Here is a 19877-nt window from a genome sequence, read left to right on the forward strand (position 1 = left end):
TTAAATATAAATCTGTCTACTACGGTTGATATCCACTGATATCAAATTCAACACCATATTACTTAAACATTTCAACCATACCTATTTCGATACCATGCACTAAGACCATGCTAGGGTTAATCTATAGGTAGAGATTTTTTTTTTCCTTTTTCTTCGGGTAGAATGTAGGTAGAGATTCAAGTGCCATCAAATACTTTTTTTTTCCAAGAAATAAGAATAAGCTACAATATACAACATACGAATATACGATGCTGATTGGAGAGAGATGAAATGAGAAAGTAAAGGCAGAATCAGCACATGCAATGCTTGGCAATGTAATTATTTTATGAGAATCTGAGGTACTGGAACTGTCATCACTTCTAGCAAGCCCAAGACACGTTTCAATGTCAAGGGTAGCATTTTTTTGAGGCTCTTTTATAACCAGCTTGTCATCTTGTTTTTATGCATGTTTCCACATAGGTTTTGGGTCCCCTACTGCTAATACCAGAGAGACTGGCAGGGCTCACAAGGTGAATGAAATTGGCAATCCTGGAAGGGCTTCTGGGGAACTCTGCCTTCTTCCTCTCCTCTGAAGCAGAAAAGCACAACTCCTTTGCTGTCCTCTCACGTGCACCCTCTCATCCTAGCTCTCTCTCTCCTCCCCTCTCTCTATGCCAATTAGCCTCTTCTCTGTTATCAAAACCTCCCTTTTCTTCTTCTCTCTCTCAAAAAGTGAGCTTGCAGGAAACTTTTGAAGGATGGTGAGTAGGATTTCTCGTAGGAAATGATTGTACTTGTAGCAATTAATTTGAGTTGGAGCAAGTACTTGTCACAGTGTCAAGGGTTCAATTTGAATTTGTAAGCTTTAACAGTGTTGGGTCTTGAATTTTCAAATGGCAGCACTAGAGGCACTTGTTTCCCATGAGCTTTCCAACTTCCTTCCCAATGACACCATCTCTACTTCTCCAAGCTACTGCCATGGCTCCTCAGGGACAAGCTTCTTGTTTGAGAGAAGTAGTTCTACAGATGGGATTCAAAACAACCCACATTTGTGTCGTTTAGAAACTGTAGATTTCCACCAGACTTCCGGCCGACGACAACCCTTGCCTGAGATGCGACCCAGCATGGGTTCTTCAGAACCCATTAGTAGGAAACTAAATAGGAATTCAATTTGCCATCCAACAATGCAAAGCAGAAAGAAGAGGAGAAGAAAGTCTAGGGTTTGCAAGAACAAAGAGGAGGCTGAGACACAGAGGATGAACCACATTGCAGTGGAACGAAACCGCCGCAAGCAGATGAACGAACATTTAGGTGTTCTACGGTCTATGATGACTGAATCCTACATTCAAAGGGTACTTTTTATCCTTCTGTTCCTTCTTAATTTTCATAAAGATTTGATTTTTAAGTTTATTGAATTCCTTCCAAGCATGACTCTAGTTAGATGGTAATTCAAATTTCTTTGGTTTGAAATGGAGTTGCATTAGCTTCAGAAGGTAGAGCCCTTAATTTGCTAACAAATGTGGCTTGCTAGTGTAGGGTGACCAAGCATCTATTGTAGGTGGAGCAATAGAATTTGTGAAGGAGCTCGAACAACTTCTGCAATCACTTGAAGCAAGGAAAATCTTAATGCAACAAAGAGGAGCAGGAGGAGCAGAAGGAGCCAATGAGACCAAAAACAAAGGCTTCTCGTCAGCCCCATTTGCTCAGTTCTTCAGTTATCCTCAGTACCAGTGGTGTCAAAACCCTTATAAATATCAACTGGAGAGCAGACCAGCCATTGCTGATATTGAGGTTACGTTGATTGAAACCCATGCTAACCTGAGAATCCTCTCAAGAAGGAGACCGAGACAGCTCTTCAAATTGGTAACTAGCTTCCAAGCTCTCCGACTCACCATTCTTCACCTCAATGTCACCACCTTGGACCATCTTGTGCTCTATTCCTTCAATGTCAAGGTATTCCTTTTTCTTCTTCTCTACTACTTGTGAACCGGGTCATGTTGGAAACCATGGTCTGGCTTATTTTCACATCATTGATGAAGGTAACAGTCACCCATCTTATCTTTTTTCCAGAATTGAGAGGTAGATGGGTGGAAGAAGTTCATTAAAGAAAAAATCTTCCCTCTTTCGTGATTAAGTTTCTATGTTTGAAAACCACTTCCTTTGCTATCTCTTAGGGAAATATAATCTCTAACTAGATATTCATTATTGCAGGTGGAGGAAGGTTGCCAACTGACTTCAGTAGATGACATAGCTGGTGCAGTCCACCACATGCTCAGTATAATTGAAGAGGAAACTGTCCTAAGGACATAACCTGAGAAATTTCCATGTTTCCAAAGGACATCATCTGTGTTTCACTTAGTTTCTACAATGTAACAAGATTTTCAAATGTAATTGATGACTTCTACAATAACTTTTCTGTTACTATTCTGTGTTTCATATTTTCTTTCTTTTATTGTACAGTTAATTAGTTATTACTTGTTTACATAGTGATGTTAATTAACAAAAATGAATGATTGTTACCTTGTTCGTGTTCTGGGTTTCTCAGTAAACTCAGCCTACCAAAGTGTAACGGTGAAATGTGTTGACCGAAAAAAAAAAACGCTGAAATGTGCTCAAGAAATCAATTTGAACAGTTATATCATCCTACTGTTTGTCTTCTCTTTCTGGTATACTAATCCAACAGCTAAAAACAGTTCCATTTGAATCTGGATGTTATATGTAAAAGGAAGATTTTTGCCGCTCATAAACATTTCCGTTTCGAATGCTGCTTAATAGGAACTGAAACATTCAAACATACCCATTTGCTAAACCCTAGCTAGCCCACATTAATGTGGGGAATCTTGGGTTGAACCAGTACAGATGGGAACCAGGTAAAGTTGGTGCGTTTCTAAGATTTACAGTGAAGGAAAAGACTCGTCAAAGAAAAGCAGAGAAGGAAAGGGAGATAAGACATGAATGGCTACAAATAACAAATGATCATACACAATAACAACATTTGTCATTTTCCGTGACCCTCCATAACTTGTCTTATATGGTAAAAGAAGTGAAAATATTCTTTGTTTTAGAGGAGGAAAAAAACAGTGAGGGGTTTCTGGTATCGATGCATTTCGAATTTTGATGTCTTTGCATCCTTCAAGATACAGAGTAGACAAAGTACTCTCTCACTCTATGTATCCACGTTGTATAGATGACCACTTGGGGAAGAAAGAGACGGGTACTAATGGAGGAGAAAAAGATGGCAACAGAGTGAGAGATACAGCCAAAAAAAATGACTGCCGCTAAAAGAGAGAGATGGATGGATGGGTACCCATGAGGAAAAAAGCAGCAGCAGGAAGGTATGGCAGAAGTGAGATGTTAAAGGTAGGCACAGAACAAATAGAGAAATGGTAGATGCCACTGACCACGAATTTGCTGATGAGTCTAATCACCTACCTAAGATTATTTATTTATTATTTTTTCCCCCTTCGTTTGAACATAAAGATAGAGGAAGATGATTCTTATTTTCAAGTTGGCACTGAGAAGGGTGAATCAGTTACTCATATTTGTCAAAATTAATCCTAAAATACTTATCCTAAGATGGTGTTCACTCTTCCATCTGAATAAAATGGATCTGACTTTATGGAATTTTGAAATGAGAAATATTACAGAGAAACACTAAAAGGAACTAAACACTCTCATCTCAGCAAGTAAAGTTACCCTGGCCTGATTCACCTATCCTCACAAGTTCCTTTAGGCTGTGTTTGTTTGCAAAGGTGAGGTAGTAAAAAAAAACATGTGGGCGCCATGTGTAGTGGGGTAAAGGAGAAGGAAAGGAAAAGAAAGGGTTTTGTGGAAAAGTGATAGTAGTGGGTCCCACTTTTTACTTTCCTAAACTTTTCTACAAAACCCCACCAAATTTGTGGGGTTTTAAAAAGCCTTGGGGTGGAAAAGTTGGGTTGTCACCTCGCTAGACAAGTTTCATTGATTCAAGGAAGCTTGTCTCTCACTTTCCCACTCCAAACAACCAAACAATCTACAATTTTAAGATTTTAGAGAAAAGTAAGAAATCTACAATTTTTTTTTCAAGAATTTTCCCACCCCACCTTTATTCTAACAAACAAATGCAGCCTTAGTGTATCAAACAAAAAAAGCAAAGAGCAAAAATCATAAACTAGCAACCCAGTCGGCAACCCCTACAGATTACCGAGTGTTAGGGATATTAAGTAGAATATCCCCTCCCTTATTTCCTTCATTATATGACATATGTATGTTGTTTTATATGTAAATAATAATCTCTCTATGTATGTTTTTTTATTTTTTTTGGGAATAGGAGCTTTCTATATACGGCATACTTTTCTTGGCAGCGGTAGGACTAGATCTTGCAAAGTTGGCTTCTGTCCTCTCTCATCGAGGTGGTTCATGCTCAAGTTGTAGGGATGCCAACGTCTGCTGATGTGTGGAAATATCTTCTTGCAACTTATGCGCATGCATTGCAAGCTCGAACCATGCAACTATGTATGCAGTAGCACAACATTGGCAAGGGTTCCTATTCAATTTTAGACTATCTTCTTTGTTAATGTAACCTAGAGGGGGTGAATAGGTTACAACTAGTGGATTTATCCGAATTTTTTATGGTTTAATCTCATATACAATATAAAGTATGCAAATTTAAATATAATTGAAAAAATTAAATTGAAGTTGAACAAATTTGCAAACACACAACCTATAACATAAGTTTTTATAGTGGTTCGACTTTACAAATCTATGTCTACTCTTCTCTTGGCCTCAAAAGATATTTTCACTAATGATTCTCTTCAATATGGTGGGTAGAGAATCAAACATTTATAATCTTTGTTATGGGACAAGAGCATCCTTTTACAATATTTGTTCATGGGCAAGAACACCATCTATAATCTTTGTTCACGGGCAAGAGCACCTCTACATTCTTTGTTCACAGGGAAGAGCACCCTAAACCAATTCTAGTCTACCTATACTTAGAATTGAAAACAAACAAATACAATAGATAGAAGAATATTATCTAACAAGGGATGTGACACTTTATCCCTTGTGTAAATGTGATGCAATGAGAGTTGTATACCCAAATAGAAATAATTTTCACCATTAATAACCTTCCAACAAGATCCTTGAATCAACCCAAGCTATATTCTAATGAGCTTGCTTAAACACCTTAGTATGTTCTTCAAGGACGAGGTAAGGGTGAGAAGCAAAACACAATTGATTTATTGTAATTTGAAAGCTTAAGAATATTTGGGGAGTAGATGATCAATTGGCAACGGTTGTTGCTCTCAAATGAGGTGGATTGGGATTATATAGATAGCCTTCAAGTGTCTTAGTCAAACCTCAAATGGATAGAAAACAGACAAATTTTAGTCCAGATGGAAGTCTGCCTAATTTAGACTGATGTCCATATAATTCAGATGGAAAATCCGTTTGAGCTTCTATGACCAGACGGATGTCCATTTGAGTCACTGAGGCATAGAATGGAACTTTAAGGGGGTTTTAAGGTCTTCTAACCGACCATGTGTCTTCATACACCCTTTTATAGGTGTTCTAGGCCCTAATTTGCTAAGTATTCTTGCTTGAGCTTGCGTTGATGTTCTTGAATCTTCTTGTACTCCATTCTTTATGCTCATCTTGACTTAGACTTCATATCCATCTTGGTTTGGTCTTGGCCTTGACTTGGGCTTGGGCATCCAACGTTGAGTTGGATTTGGTTCACTTACTCTCATATTGAACTAGATATACACAACTCAATATAGCCATTAGTAATTCATGTTTGTCATCATTAAAACTAATAGAGGCTGATGTGGAAATGTTGACATGGCATTTCCCAACATTCTTCATTAAACACATCATTGATGCCGTTGTTTGGCGAATCAACTAGTTCTAAATGCTAATCTTGTTCTCTTTGTCTTGGGTAGACATGGCCTTGAGTACATGTCACACCCCACCCAGTCAGACCTAGTCATACCATGAGGGTGATACACCACAAGATCTAGTGTCACATCCTCCCAGCCGGTACCCTAACTAGCATACCCGAGAGTGTGATCCACAGCCCGAAGATCAGGTATCGAGTAATCAACCTCCCACATAAACAATAACATAATCATGAACAATAATAATTGATGTGCGAAAGATAAACCATAGATCCAAATAAGGAAAGAATGATTCATATATAAATCAGAGTACTAAATATAATCAGAGTGTCTAAATCAGATAAGTAAAGTGAGGCGAAATCCCACTCTACAACCAGCGGAAAAGTAGTTCTAAAAGAGAATAAACAGGATAGAATCTAATCCCAATAGCAGGTACAATAGGTAACTAAATTGTTCTCAATCTTATAGACAATATCCCTATAAGTATAAATCTCATAGATGGCACAAGGGCGCTTCCACTCTATGGTCGGACTAAGCATCGTACGGAGCATAACCACTCGCGGGATCTTCAGTGTAATTGTCGTAACCACAATCACCTTCCTGGAGATATGCCTCTTCTCCTTGCGCTTCTTCATACGAGCATTCATGATATTCCGAACCTGTAGAATAGTCTAACAAACATTGTACAATAAAGGAATGAGTTTCAAAGAAACTCAGTAAGGCAGTTAAATCCATAATGACATAAACGGCAGGATTACAAAACAAACATAAATGCAATATGGTATGAGACAAACAATGAATGTATGAATCTAACTCTATATATGCTGGTCTCTATTGGCAGACATGCTTTAAGTCATAGCACCGTACTTCTTTAGGAAAGTCTCATTCACTCATCATCAGTTGGTAATCGGTCCTTCATCCCTCGGGACATTCCATGGCTGGGGGTATAGGTCACCACTCTCTCACATAACCATTGGTCTAAGTACCGGCGCATGTCAGGGTAAAGCCTAGCCAAATGCAAGTCTTCTACTTAGTTACATCAAGTCAGATCCAGATACGTCCATTCCTCGTCCCTGACGATCCTTTCCAGTATCCTTCACACTAGAGTCCTCATAATCCCTGACTACGGACTCATCAACCCTATTGGTCATCCACATATGGTAAACGGGAAGCTCTCACGTCCTCTCACGGGTTGGTTACCGGTCTTGAGTGCCCGTGAGCCCAAGTCTAACCATATGCAACCCTACCGATAAATGGTCCCCACAATGTGATTCCTGTCCTCTCACGGGTTGGTTACCGGTCTTGAGCGCCCATGAATCCCCATTGCTACCACGGGTCGTTCGGTCTCAATACCCCTCCGATTAGAGCCTGACATAACAGGACATCCTAGCCAAACACTACTAGACAGTCCTAAATATGTCATCCAACAGTTTAGGAAGGTGTCCAGAGGGCATCTCCGGAAACATCCCATAATATTCCCGTAGTAGTCCAAGGACAGAAGTGTCAAAAGGACACCTCTCCTTTCCAAACCATACTTAAGCATACAAAAGCATCAATTCATAACATCACATATATGGTAACTTAATATATGGAAAGAAATCAATAATTACAATCAACTTGTATATAACTGGTAAGTAAATCATACATGAATCCATTCAATATAAATAAGTAATGCTACTGATATCAAGACAATACCACAGTAATATAACATTATAAGAATCTAATTAAAGAAATAAATTAACAAGATTCAAATATAGAAACTAAGATATGCAATTTATGTTGTTAAAGAAGTAACCATCCTTACCTTTTATAACTTGCAAAGGAATCCTAAGAAATCAAGTAACATCTTGACAAACTTGAGAAGAAGGTCCTAAACAAGTGTATACAACATATTAGGAAAGATCCCTAACAGAAAAGATACCAAAACATCCAAAACAGACCAAACTGGAGTTGGTTTGTACTCATTGGTCGATTGGATTGGTCTATCGCCTTGATCGACCAATCAGTCGACCAATGAAGACAGTAGCCTACAAAATCAGAGTTTTAAGATATACGATCCGAATTTGGTGGTTCAAAAGGGTACTAAACAAGGGGTAAACTACATTAGTAGTATCCTAACATATAGGGGACCTCAAAACACTAATCGAATCAAGTCTTCAAGATACAAATTAGGAAACAAAAAGTTACCATAATTAGATCAATCATGGTTCTTGAAGAATTCAAGATAGAATTCATAGACAAGAACAATAGGAGAATGAATCATTGATTCAGATAAAGATATCATGAAAGGCATACTTAGATCTTCAAGAAAATAGACCTAAGAGCATAAATCTAAATAAGGAAACAAAACCTACCATAGATGTAACTATCATGATTCATGAAGAAAATATGGTATGGTAGAAGAGAAACAACTAGAGATTGATAGATCATCGATCATGAAAAGAAAACACAGCAATTGACTACTAACATGATCAATATAGTAGATCTAAGAAGATCAGAATTCAAATCAAAAGATGAACAAAGACAAGATCATGATTTGATCATGATTCCTTCAAAAGCTTGCAATGATCATGGTTAAGATCATTGCATTAGCCATTAATCCTTAGGAAGATCATGAGAGACAAGTCCAGAGATGTTTGCAACAGAGAATGCAGCATCTCCTCTACTGTCTCAACTCAAAAAGGAAAGAAAAACAGAGATGGAGAAGAAGAAGAGAGTGTAGACATACCTTTGATGCAAGAGGAAGAGTTTTGACGAAGATCCGTCAAGAAAAACACCAAGGATGCAAGGGAGATGACTTGCAGAGGTCTTTGGTTCGTTCCAAAGAGTTTGGAGGCAGAAAATACGAAGTAGACTCGAGATTGGACTTAAATAGAGCAAGCAAGACCTAATTGCCAAAGACAGAACCCATTGGTCGAGTGGATTGGTCGACTGGTCCAGTCGACCTATCAGTCGACCAATCAGTTCAGCAACTCCTAAACAGGGAATTGAAGACCCAGATCAAATCCAATCCTAAAGGGGTTTTGCACACATATCAAGTGACTTACCTAATAGGTAGAAATGCCTTCAAACCATGATAGAGAGCACTCCAAGTCCATCAACTAATCCGATCTTCATCAAGATTCAGTTTCCATAAATAGAACCTTATCATCAACTCTCATGGATTCAAAGCCAGACACCAAGTCCTCTACTGGGATGGCCAAAAGCTGACTTCTTACTTTACTTCGGGTCACTGGACCTACAAATAACAAGGTTTCCGGGTCAAGGTTAGTGCTGGGTTTCACATCTAGGGTCCCGGCCAAATCCATAACACACACCATTTGGTATAATCAAAGATCAACAAAATATTTAAACTAATAAGTAATGTGAGATCTCTCAAAACCCTAACCCAAAAATCTATATTGTAGGTCCGAAAACCTGGAGTACAGGAAGAAGGCAACTGTGGGCCATCCAAATTGAAACCATTGGATTAAACTCTAAACCAATAGAAGTATATAGAGATGATGCTAAGTTGGGAGTTCTTTCAGATTATGGAAGAAGAACTAACTCGAATGTTGACAGACTTGGTAGATGGATCAAGAGTATAGTAATGATACAAGTAGAAGGATCCGAAAAGCCACATAAAGACCCTTCTATAACTTAGAATAGGACCTAAGAAGAAGCTAGGGCTTTCAGAGCATCAATACCCCTCTTAGATCAAAAGTACCAGGCTCTAGTAGCTTGCCTTGGCAGCCCCAGGTGACTAGCCAGATTTAGGGCAATAGGGCATTTTGGGAAATTGATGTTTTTGAAGCCCTATTTAATGATTTTTCTTTCTAAAATGTGTCATTATGTTCTGAAGCCATTAGAGAACGTCAGAGACTTCAAGAGAACCCTCTCCAAGGTGAAGGAAGGTGTGGAAGTATCCGTCAAGGTTTCTTTTTGTCGTTTCTCTTTCTAAAAGGTTAGAAATCATCTTCTTCGTTCTAGTTTTTCTCTTTTGCTTGTTTCTACCTACTATATAAACCTAGAAGAAGGTCTATACTTGGTGTAATGACCTATCTCTACTATCCTTTTTGTTCTAGAGTGAATCTCCATTCACTCTAGCTCTTCTGTGAACTTCATGGTAAGATTTCGGAGAAGACCTTGTATAAGATCCATTAGATTTTAATACTTTGTGGTTTCATCTCCAAACCATGTGAGACCATGATCTATTATGATTTCAGACCTTTATCTTCTATCGTATTTACTCTAGAGTGAATCCCCATTAACTCTAGCTCTTCCATGAATCTTACGGGATGGAATTGGTGAAAACCTAATATAGGAATCGTTAGGTTTTCAATTCTTTTGCTATCATTGATCCTTAAACCATGCTAGATAATGTCCTACCATGATTTTAGAATTTTCTAGTTAATTTTGGAGTTGTCTGGAACACAAATGAGGAGTTTTCTATTGATCTAGGCACTTTTTGACCATACACAGAAGCCTTGGTCACCTACCTTGGCAACCTCAAGCAACCAAGCCAGGTGTTGGCAGATTGGTGGCTGGGTTTTATTCTCTTTTCAAATCTAAACCTCTAGGGTTCTTTCTAACTTTGAATTCTCATGTTGTTAGGACTCTTTGACAAGTTTGTACTCATCCTTTGACCTATTCTACAAATGTTTTGAATCGATAACAAGGTGAGACATGCACTTACACATAACCCTAGTTACATTCTTTTTTTTCAATAGGACTTGAATGTATGTTTTATGGTTTAGGAATGATTACTATGACTATAGTTTTAGAATATAGTTGATTAATGATGTTATGCATATTTGTTAAACATGTGACTGTTTGGACTTGGAATGAATTGTGACATGATAATGTGATAGGATTCATATTGTAATGTGAATTTAGGTTGTGATTGTGAATTGGGGAATTCCATTCGAGTGTTTCTATCTTGGGATATCAGTGGAGGTCATATGGGACACAATCCTGTGACTCCCCTTGGCTCTTTTCATGATCACTGGATGTCATAACTAAGAAGTCTAGTTGAGTTTAGTTAGAAACCCCGTCATGTCATCACCCTATCAGTGTAGTATTGACGTCGAGTGACCCATGGCAGTGGTATTTGGTTAGTGGGCACAAAAGAATGCGAGAAGTATGAGGTGTGAAATCCCTCATAACCCCAACCCAAAAATCCATATTGTAGGTCCGAAAACTCGGAGTGTGGGAAGAAGGCAACTGTGGGCCATCCGAACTGAAACCATTGGATTTGACTTTTGAACCAATGGAAGTAGATGGAGATGATGCTAAGTTGGGAACTTTGTCGAATTTTAGAAGAATGACTAACTCGAAAGTTGACGGACTTGGTAGATGGATCAAGAGTACGGTAATGACACAAGTGGAAGGTCCCAGAAAACCTGGTAAGACCCTTCTATAACTTGGAAAATGACCTAAGAAGAAGCTAGGGCTTACGGATTACCAAAATTCACTTTTTGACCGAAAGCCATGGGTTGGCGACACCGCCCCGGGCGACCAAGCCTGTTTCGGGGCAAAATTGGTATTTTGTGGGAAGTAGGTTTTTGAAGCCCTATTTAATTGTTTTTCATTCTAAAATGTGTCATTATGTTCTAAAGCCATCAGAGAACATCAAAGACTCTCTAGAGAACCCTCTACAAGGTGAAGGAAGGTTTCGAAGCATCCGTCAAGGTTTATGTCTGTCGATTCTTCTTTTGCAAGGTTAGCATTCACTATATTCTAGTTATTCTTGTTCTATTGTTTCTACCTATTTTGTAGACCTTCTTCAAGGTCTATACTTTTTGTAAGTGCCTATTTTTTCTGTTCTCTATGTTATAGAGTGAATCTCCATTCATTCTAGCTCTTTTGTGAACTTCATGGTATGATTTCGGTAAAGACCTAGCATAAGATCTATTGAGTTTATATTCTCTTTGATTAGTCTGATTTTCAAACCATGTTAGATCGTATTCTATGATGCCTTATTCTACTATTATTTTTACTCTAGAGTGAATCTCCATTCACTCTAGTCTATTTGTGAATTTGTAGTTTGATTTCGAAAGAAACCTAATATAGGACTTGTTAGGTTTTCATTCAGTTTGCCATGATTGATGCTTAAACCATACTAGATAATGTCCTACCATGATTTTAAAATTTTCTAGTTAATTTTGGAGTGGTCTAGAACCCAAACGATGAGTTTTATGTCGGTTTTAGGATTTACTGTCCATACACAGCAGCCTTGGTCGATTGGCTTTGACAGCCCCAGGCGACCAACCATGGTACTGTCAGACAAATGTCTAGGTTTTCCCTCTTTTCTTTGCCAAACCATTAGGGTTTGTTTCTAACATTGAATCATCATATGTTAGGACACTTTGACAAGTTTGAACTCATCTTTTGATCGACTCTTCAAAGGTTTCAAATCGACAACAAGGTGAGGATGTTCACTTACGTATAACCTTAGTTACATTCTTATTTGTAATAGGACTTGAATGCATGTTCTATATTGTTGCTTTTAGGACTTAAACATGATTGCCATGCCTTCGTAATTTCAGAATATAGTTAGTAATGATGTTATGCATATTTGTTAGATATGTGAATGTTTGGAATGAGAATAAATTATGATTTGATGATGTGTTTGGAATCATATTGTAATGGCTTAGGTTGTGATTGTAAATTGGGGAATGCCATTTGGGTGTTTCTGTCTTGGGACATCAGTGGAGCTGTTATAGGACACAATCCTATGATGCCCCTTGGCGTTTTTCATGATCATAGGATATCACACCTAGGATGTCTAGAAGTGTTTGGTTAGAAACCCCATCATATCACACCCTATCGGCGTGGGTATTGAGGCCAAGTGACAGTAATGGGGATTGTGGGCGTTCAAGACCGGTGGCCAACCTATGAGAGGACACAATCACATTAAGGGGGCCATTCATTGGTAGGGTCGCATCATAATAAGCCTGGGCTCATGGGCACTCAAGCATGGTTCCTCGTGTCGGCGATATTTCGACCTGTCGCTGGGGGGCGACATGACACCCCCCAACGAAATCGATAAAGCCAGAAGTCGACGATATATCGCCAACGGTCGAAATTTTGACCGTTTGCAATATATCGCGAGAAGTCATATCGCCAACTTCTAGCGATAAAAAGGGAGATTCAGGCAAATGTCGCCCGAATTTCCCATTCGAATTTTTTTTTCATTTTCTCTCTCTTCTCTCACTTCTCCAGAGCTTCTCTTTCTCATTTTTTGCACTTTTCACCATATTTTGGTCCAATCTTCGACATCTACGAGTACATCTTTCTTCTTTATTGCCGAATATCACGTTGTTTCTATCGATCAGGAGCTGTTTCGCACAAATTTGGGAGTTTTTTCGTCAAACAGGTAACCATTCTTCTCCAAGTAATTTTTGACAAAATGCAAGCTATATGATGTTGGATGATTTTGAAATTAATATATGTTGAATACCATGTGCCGATCTACGATTTCACGGAGTAGGAATTTTTTTCCGCAAAGTATTTTATTTTTTTTATTTTTGTGAGTAAAAAATAATATTTTGATTATCTTGTATGATTACTTTTTGAGTGATACAATGGTTGTATGATGATAGAAAAAACATATGTGGAACTCTGTGAGCCGATCTACGGATTGATGAAGTCGAAATATTTTTTGACCCAAAAATTAATTATTTTATTTTTCAAAAAATATTAAAATATTAATAAAAATATCAATAATTATGAAAAATGGAAAAAATGGGGGAAAATGGGGGAAAATGTTTTGAAAATTATGGAATAATTATGTAAGTATTTTTCAACTGTTGGTTGTGTTACCCATGTGGCTTCATCGCCGGTTTTGATATGGGAAACCTATTTTTATAATTATATCATACATGCAATATTCATAATTTCATATATGATTGTTTATTTGTGTATAAACAATTATAATGATGTTGTTAATGTTATTTGAATGCAATAATCATCATGTCTGGTTGTGGGAGTCAGAGGGGAACTGGGTCTTCCCAGGGTGGACGGGGACAGGGACAGGGACAGGCTGAGAGATCAACAATAGGAGGGAGGACTGACTCAGCATGGCAATATTGTATGGCTATTCATGGAGACAAAAATAAAACAAAGTATAATTTTTGTCACAAAAAAATATAATCAGTAGGTTCAAGGGTCACATCACTGGGAGTTCAAAGGATGTGATTACATGCACAGGCCCATCCAGATGTAATCAAGGCACTCAAGGATTTTCAAAAACAGAAGGGGAAGAAGAAAGATGATCGGAGGAAAGTCAACAGAGCACTAGATGATGCAGTGCGGGGACCGTCATCATACGTGGATGATTTAGATGATGATAGGGATGTTGATCCTGTTGATGTGCACAGAGATCAGGAGGAGAGGGATATGCGGCGGGCCATGGCAGAGAGCAGGCGATTGCACCATAAAGAGCAGGATATGGCCAGAGCTAGAGCTACAGGAGCTGGTCCTCTAGGCCTGCAGGGGCTAGACCTTTTGATTCTGGGGGGAGGGGTGGTGTATTTGGCATGTTTGGCAAATCACAGAGTCAGCGGGCCCCTCCTACATCAGGTTCAGACCTTTCAGTGCCATTGCCACGGCAACCATCTGATTATCCACGCCGTCAAGACCCGATCATGGAGCAGGATCCTGATACATTCAGGAGAAAATGGGCCAAGCAGCCCAAGATATCTAGTGCATGGAAACGTATGGCAAAGAAGGTAAAGAAAGCAATGTCAAAGTGGATTTATTACAATCACATCCTAGCAAATACAGCACAGGGTCCATACTATAGGAATATGATTGATACTATTGCAGCGGCAGGCCCTGGACATGATGGTCCCAACCCTACAGAGTTGATGACCACCCTCCTTCAAGAGGAGAAGCAAGAGCTGCAGGAGTATATTGATAGTATGAAACCCTTTTGGGATACTTATGGATGCACCATCATGTCTGATGGATGGACCGGCCCGACAAGAAAGTCCATCATCAACTTCATGGTATACTGTGACTAGAGAACTGTCTTCTTGAAATCAGTGGATGCTACTAGTCATATGAAAGACCACAGATATATCATGGGTCTCCTGCAAGATGTGATCGAGGAGGTTTGTAGGAAAAATGTGGTGCAAATTGTCACTGACAATGGCTCCAACTTTAAGAAGGCCGGTGAAGTGTTGATGGCTTCACCTGATTATAATCTTTTGTGGACACCTTTTGCTGCACATTCAATTGACCTAATGCTGAAGGACATTGGAAAAATCAGCATTGTCCACAACACTGTTGAGAGGGCAAGACAGGTAACCAACTTCATCTACAATCATAACATTGCTTTGGCAATGATGAGGAGATCATGTGGAGGTGAGTTGGTGCGACCTGGTCCGACACGATTTGCGACGAATTTCGTCGCCTTGAGCAGCATGCAAGATAAGAAGTCGGGCCTCAGATCAATGTCTGCATCGCAGGAGTGGTTTGATTGGGCTGGATCCAAGTAAGATAACTATCTACTATTTCAACTTATAAATTATTATATTTATATTATGAGTTTATGATTATCTTGTATGATATCTATTGTCTATTGACTTAATGAGTTTGTGATAATTCAGCACGACCAATGGGCGCGAGGCATAGTACACAATATCATCTGATGATTTCTGGAGATGTGTTACTATGGTATTGCAGACCATAGATCCTATTGTAAAGGTTTTGCGTATGGTGGACTCTTCCTTGAGGGGACCCACTATGCCCCACTTGTATGCATCCCTTGAGCGTATGAAGGATGCTATAAGGGCAGCAAACCCTAGAGGACCTCGGGCTTTCTTAGATATTGTCGATGCACGATGGACAGCTCATCTGATGAATCCTCTGCATAGGGCCGGTAAGTAAATATTTTGGGTTGTTGATTTGTAGTTGTAGACTTGTGGGCTTGTAGAATTGTAGGTATTGGTAGTTGGAACTAATTTTAAGCTTTTTTAATTATGCAGCCTATTTTCTAAACCCTAAATATCAATATAGTCACATTTAGGGTTGGACACAAACTTGTTGGATGCCCTGTTACAGGTGATAATGAAGTTGGAGCCAAATGAGATGCTCCAATCATTTTGCCACAATGAGGTGAGACATTGGGAATTTCAAACGATTAGCGGGTTGTATTTATTGTTTAAATAATTTAGATAACCAATCAATACTAATGATTGTATTATTGCAGATCAAATTGTTTAGGGATGCATTTGGGTCTTTTAGTGGAGCTGCTGCTGTATGGGGCAGAGAAACCAGTGATCCAGTTTAGATACTTATATAGTTAGATCCTTAAATGCATAAATGTTTTGACTTTTGAGTTTCTAACTTAATGTTTTTGTGATAATGCAGCTGAATGGTGGTATCTCTATGGCAACAGTGCATCAAACCTTCGAAGATTGGCGATCACGATCTTGTCTTAGACTTGCTCTGCCTCTGGATGTGAGAGGAATTGGAGTACATTCAGCATGATCCACACCAAGAGGAGGAACCGGTTGGGAAGCCAGTGTCTAAATGACCTTGTATTTATTCACTATAATATGAGGTTGAAGCTGCAATATGCCAGGGAGCAGGCTCAGAATGATGGGCAATACATCAATCTCGATGATATATTTGATGTGGCCGAAGATGAGCAAGATCCCCTCACTCAGTGGATGTCGGACAGGGGTGAGCCGATATTGGACCAACCTGGAGGGAGGCCTGACCCAGAACTAGCTCAAGCTGCAGGGGTTAATGTGGATGAGTATATGGCCACTCAAGAGGGTCAGGCACATGTAGAGGCAACTGCCACTGCTGATGAGTATTGGATCATGGCACCAGGCACGGAGGAGCGGCAGGATGACTATCCAGATGACACACTCCCGCCTAGTCAGACTGGTCGAGATGATGATGATGATAATGGTGGTGGTGGAGGCATTGGAGAGCATCTACATGTTCCACTACTAGAGACACAACAGCCCCCACTTAGATACACTGGGGAGAGTCATTTCGATCATGCCACCCAGAATTATGATCATGGTGGTGATTATCAGCGTGGTCGTCAATATCCTGATACAAGGCCGAGCCACCATCAAAGGGGGGCTGGCCTATGGGGGCTGGCCATGACGGCCAGCATAACACAGAGGTGGTTATGATTATGTTAATCCTTGGGATGCGACGATTAAGTCAATGGGGTCCATGAGCTTGGATGAGTCCGTAGGCTCCACAGTAGGTTATTGGCCTATGGGTATTTATGGTGTCCCTCTCCCTCCTTCACATGGACAGTATGATATGGTAATTAGTATCCCCTCTAGTTCTTCGTATCATGGGAGCTATGGTGTCCCTCTCCGTCCTTCACAATCAGAGTCATTCATACCAACAAGGCATCTGATGGCATGCGGAACGTTCCTTGGCCCTATTCTCACTTCCCTCAAATTGGAGTTCTCATGGCGGCGGAAGATGACCGCTATAGAATTGCAGTTAATGATTATCTAGACAACTTTCAATATCGTATGAGATGGGATGAGTATGTGAATTTGTTGGGGGGGGGGGCATCACTGGAGACAGCTGATTCACAAGAGCTCGATCCACCTAGGCACAGTACTTGGTACTGAGAGTTCCAGATTTTATACGGTTGGATGACTCTATGTATTTCAGTATCTGTACAATGAATTGTAGACTTTATATGATTCGGTTTTTGAGTTTTAGATTTTTAGTTTCGGGGCTTTCGTCCGCGTAAAGTAGGACATGGGTCGATTAAGAACATTAGTTTAGGTGATGTTTTAGGTCAAAATAACACTCCCAATGTGTTTATCGGCCTCAAATTAGGATACACGTCAAATTTAAGGTAAAAAATGACCTGAAATACCCATCGAAACAGGGGTTCGAGTTTTCATCGAACCCCTGCCAAAAGTCGGGCGACTTTTGGCGACATGTTGCCCGAGTCCCCGTGTCGCTAGGGTCCGACACAGCGACACTGGTCGACATGTCGAACCTTGCACTCAAGACTGGTAGACAACCCGTGAGAGGATATGACAGCTTCCTGTTTATTATATGTGGATGACCAATAGGGTTAAGAGTCCGTAGTCCAAGTTGATTGGTGCCATAGGATACGATGACTTTAGGGGGAAGGATACTGGAAACGATTTTAAGAGGCATGACGGGAATTATTTGACCCCAAGTTGATGTGACTCAGTAGATGACTTGCACTAGGCTAGGTATAACCTTGACACACACCGGTACTCATACCAATGGTGTGGTGAGAGAATGGTGACCTAAACCCTAGCCATGGTGATAGTCCGAGAGGGATGCCTTGACCCCTTACCCAGGATCCCAAAAGTGGTAGCTAATCCATGAGGGATAAGATTGATGAGATCTTTCTAGAGGAGGCCGGTGTTCCATCTTAATGCATGTCTGTCATTAGAGACTAGTATCTGTTAGAGTTAGCTGCATACTTGCATATTGTCTCATATCATATTGCATCATGCTTTGTTCTTGAATTGGATTGTAATTGTAATTTGTATGTGAACTACCCGCTAAGTTATTTTGAGCTCACCCTTCAGGGACAATGTTTGCTTTAAGCTTTGCTGCAGGTATTGATGACTTCAAGACCCAGGAATACGAGACCCCGACGAGTGATTTGTACAATATACGAAGTGTTGGCGATCATGAATATTAGGTTGAAGAATGTTCGTCTGTTGTTCGCACGTACAAGGATTAGCCCGACTCTGGAGCCAATCTATCCCGTACTCAACATGGAGATTTTTGAGTTTAGACATTACCTTTTTGATAAGGAAACATACTATTTGTAGCACTTGGAACAATTTTAGTCTTTCTTTATTTTTTCAATTGTAATACTTTATTTTGACTATTCTTCCATACTTTGAATTATTTGAGTTTACTTCCACACTCTATTACTCTGATTATTTTGACATCACTTTCTGCACTCTGATATTGTTTTGAGATCCTTTGAGATCCATACTTTGATTATTCTTTTAATTATATTAATACAATGATTTGTTCTTGCTCATGATTGTACTGTTGTGTTATGTTATGTGGATGATGATTGTTGAGACTTGATCTTAGGGGTTGTGGATCTCACCTCCCGGTATTTCAGCTAGGGTACCGGCTGGGGGGATGTGACATGAAGGGACACACAACATTGTCGTGGGGGCCATTCATTGGTAGGGTTGCATATAATAGGCTTGGGCTTTTGGGTGCCCAAGAATGCTAGAAGCATGAGGGACACGAGAGCTTCCCGCCCATCATACTTGGATGACCAATAGGGTAAAGGGAAGATGTATTCTGAGAAGGAAATGGTAACTCTAGGTAGGAAAGGATACTGAACCAAGAAGGCGAGGAGCATGATGGGAGGTATCTGGACCTAGTGTGATGTGACTAAGTAGATGACTTGCATTGGGTTAGGTTTATCCCTGACACGAGCCAGTACTCATACCGATGGTATGGTGAGAGAGTAGTGACTTAAACTCTAGCCTTAGTGATAGTTCGAGAAGGATGCCTTGACCCCTTACCTAGGATCTCAAGACTAACAACCAACCTATGAGAGATTAAAGTGACAATACATTCCCAGAGGAGGCTAGTGTTCCATCTTAATGCGTGTCTACCATTAGAGACTAGCATCCGTTAGAGTATAGTTGCATTCTTGCATATTGTCTCATTTCATATTGCATCATGCTATGTTCTTGAATTGGGTTGTAATTTGTTATTTATGTGTGAACTACTCGATGAGTTCTTTTGAGCTCACCCTTCGGGGACAATATTTGTGAAATCCCTCACAAACCCTAATCCAAAAATCTATATTGTAGATCCGAATACCCAAAGTAAAGGTAGAAGACAGTTGTGGACCCTCTCAGTTGAACCCATTGGCACTGACTGTGAAACCCAGCCCTAACCTTGACCCGGAAACCTTGTTATTTGTAGGTCCAGTGACCCGAAGTAAAGTAAGAAGTCAGCTTTGGGCCATCCCAGTGGAGGACTTGGTGTCTGGCTTTGAATCCATGAGAGTTGATGATGAGGTTC

At 39.8% G+C, this 19877-nt stretch overlaps 1 protein-coding gene across 1 annotated transcript; it reads left to right on the forward strand.

Annotated features, from left to right (window-relative positions):
* The first annotated feature begins 465 nt into the window (after positions 1 to 465).
* Positions 466 to 2774, forward strand: LOC149012268 (transcription factor bHLH94-like). Its single transcript, XM_089158695.1, has 3 exons — positions 466 to 1331; positions 1516 to 1932; positions 2191 to 2774. The coding sequence occupies exons 1-3, from the start codon at positions 873 to 875 to the stop codon at positions 2287 to 2289; spliced, it is 975 nt and encodes a 324-aa protein (XP_089014821.1). The 5' UTR covers positions 466 to 872; the 3' UTR covers positions 2290 to 2774.
* Positions 2775 to 19877: the final 17103 nt, after the last annotated feature.

This window comes from Hakea prostrata, chromosome 6, assembly GCF_041222555.1.
Source record: "Hakea prostrata isolate BN-2017 chromosome 6, UWA_Hpros_2, whole genome shotgun sequence".
NCBI lineage: Eukaryota > Viridiplantae > Streptophyta > Magnoliopsida > Proteales > Proteaceae > Hakea > Hakea prostrata.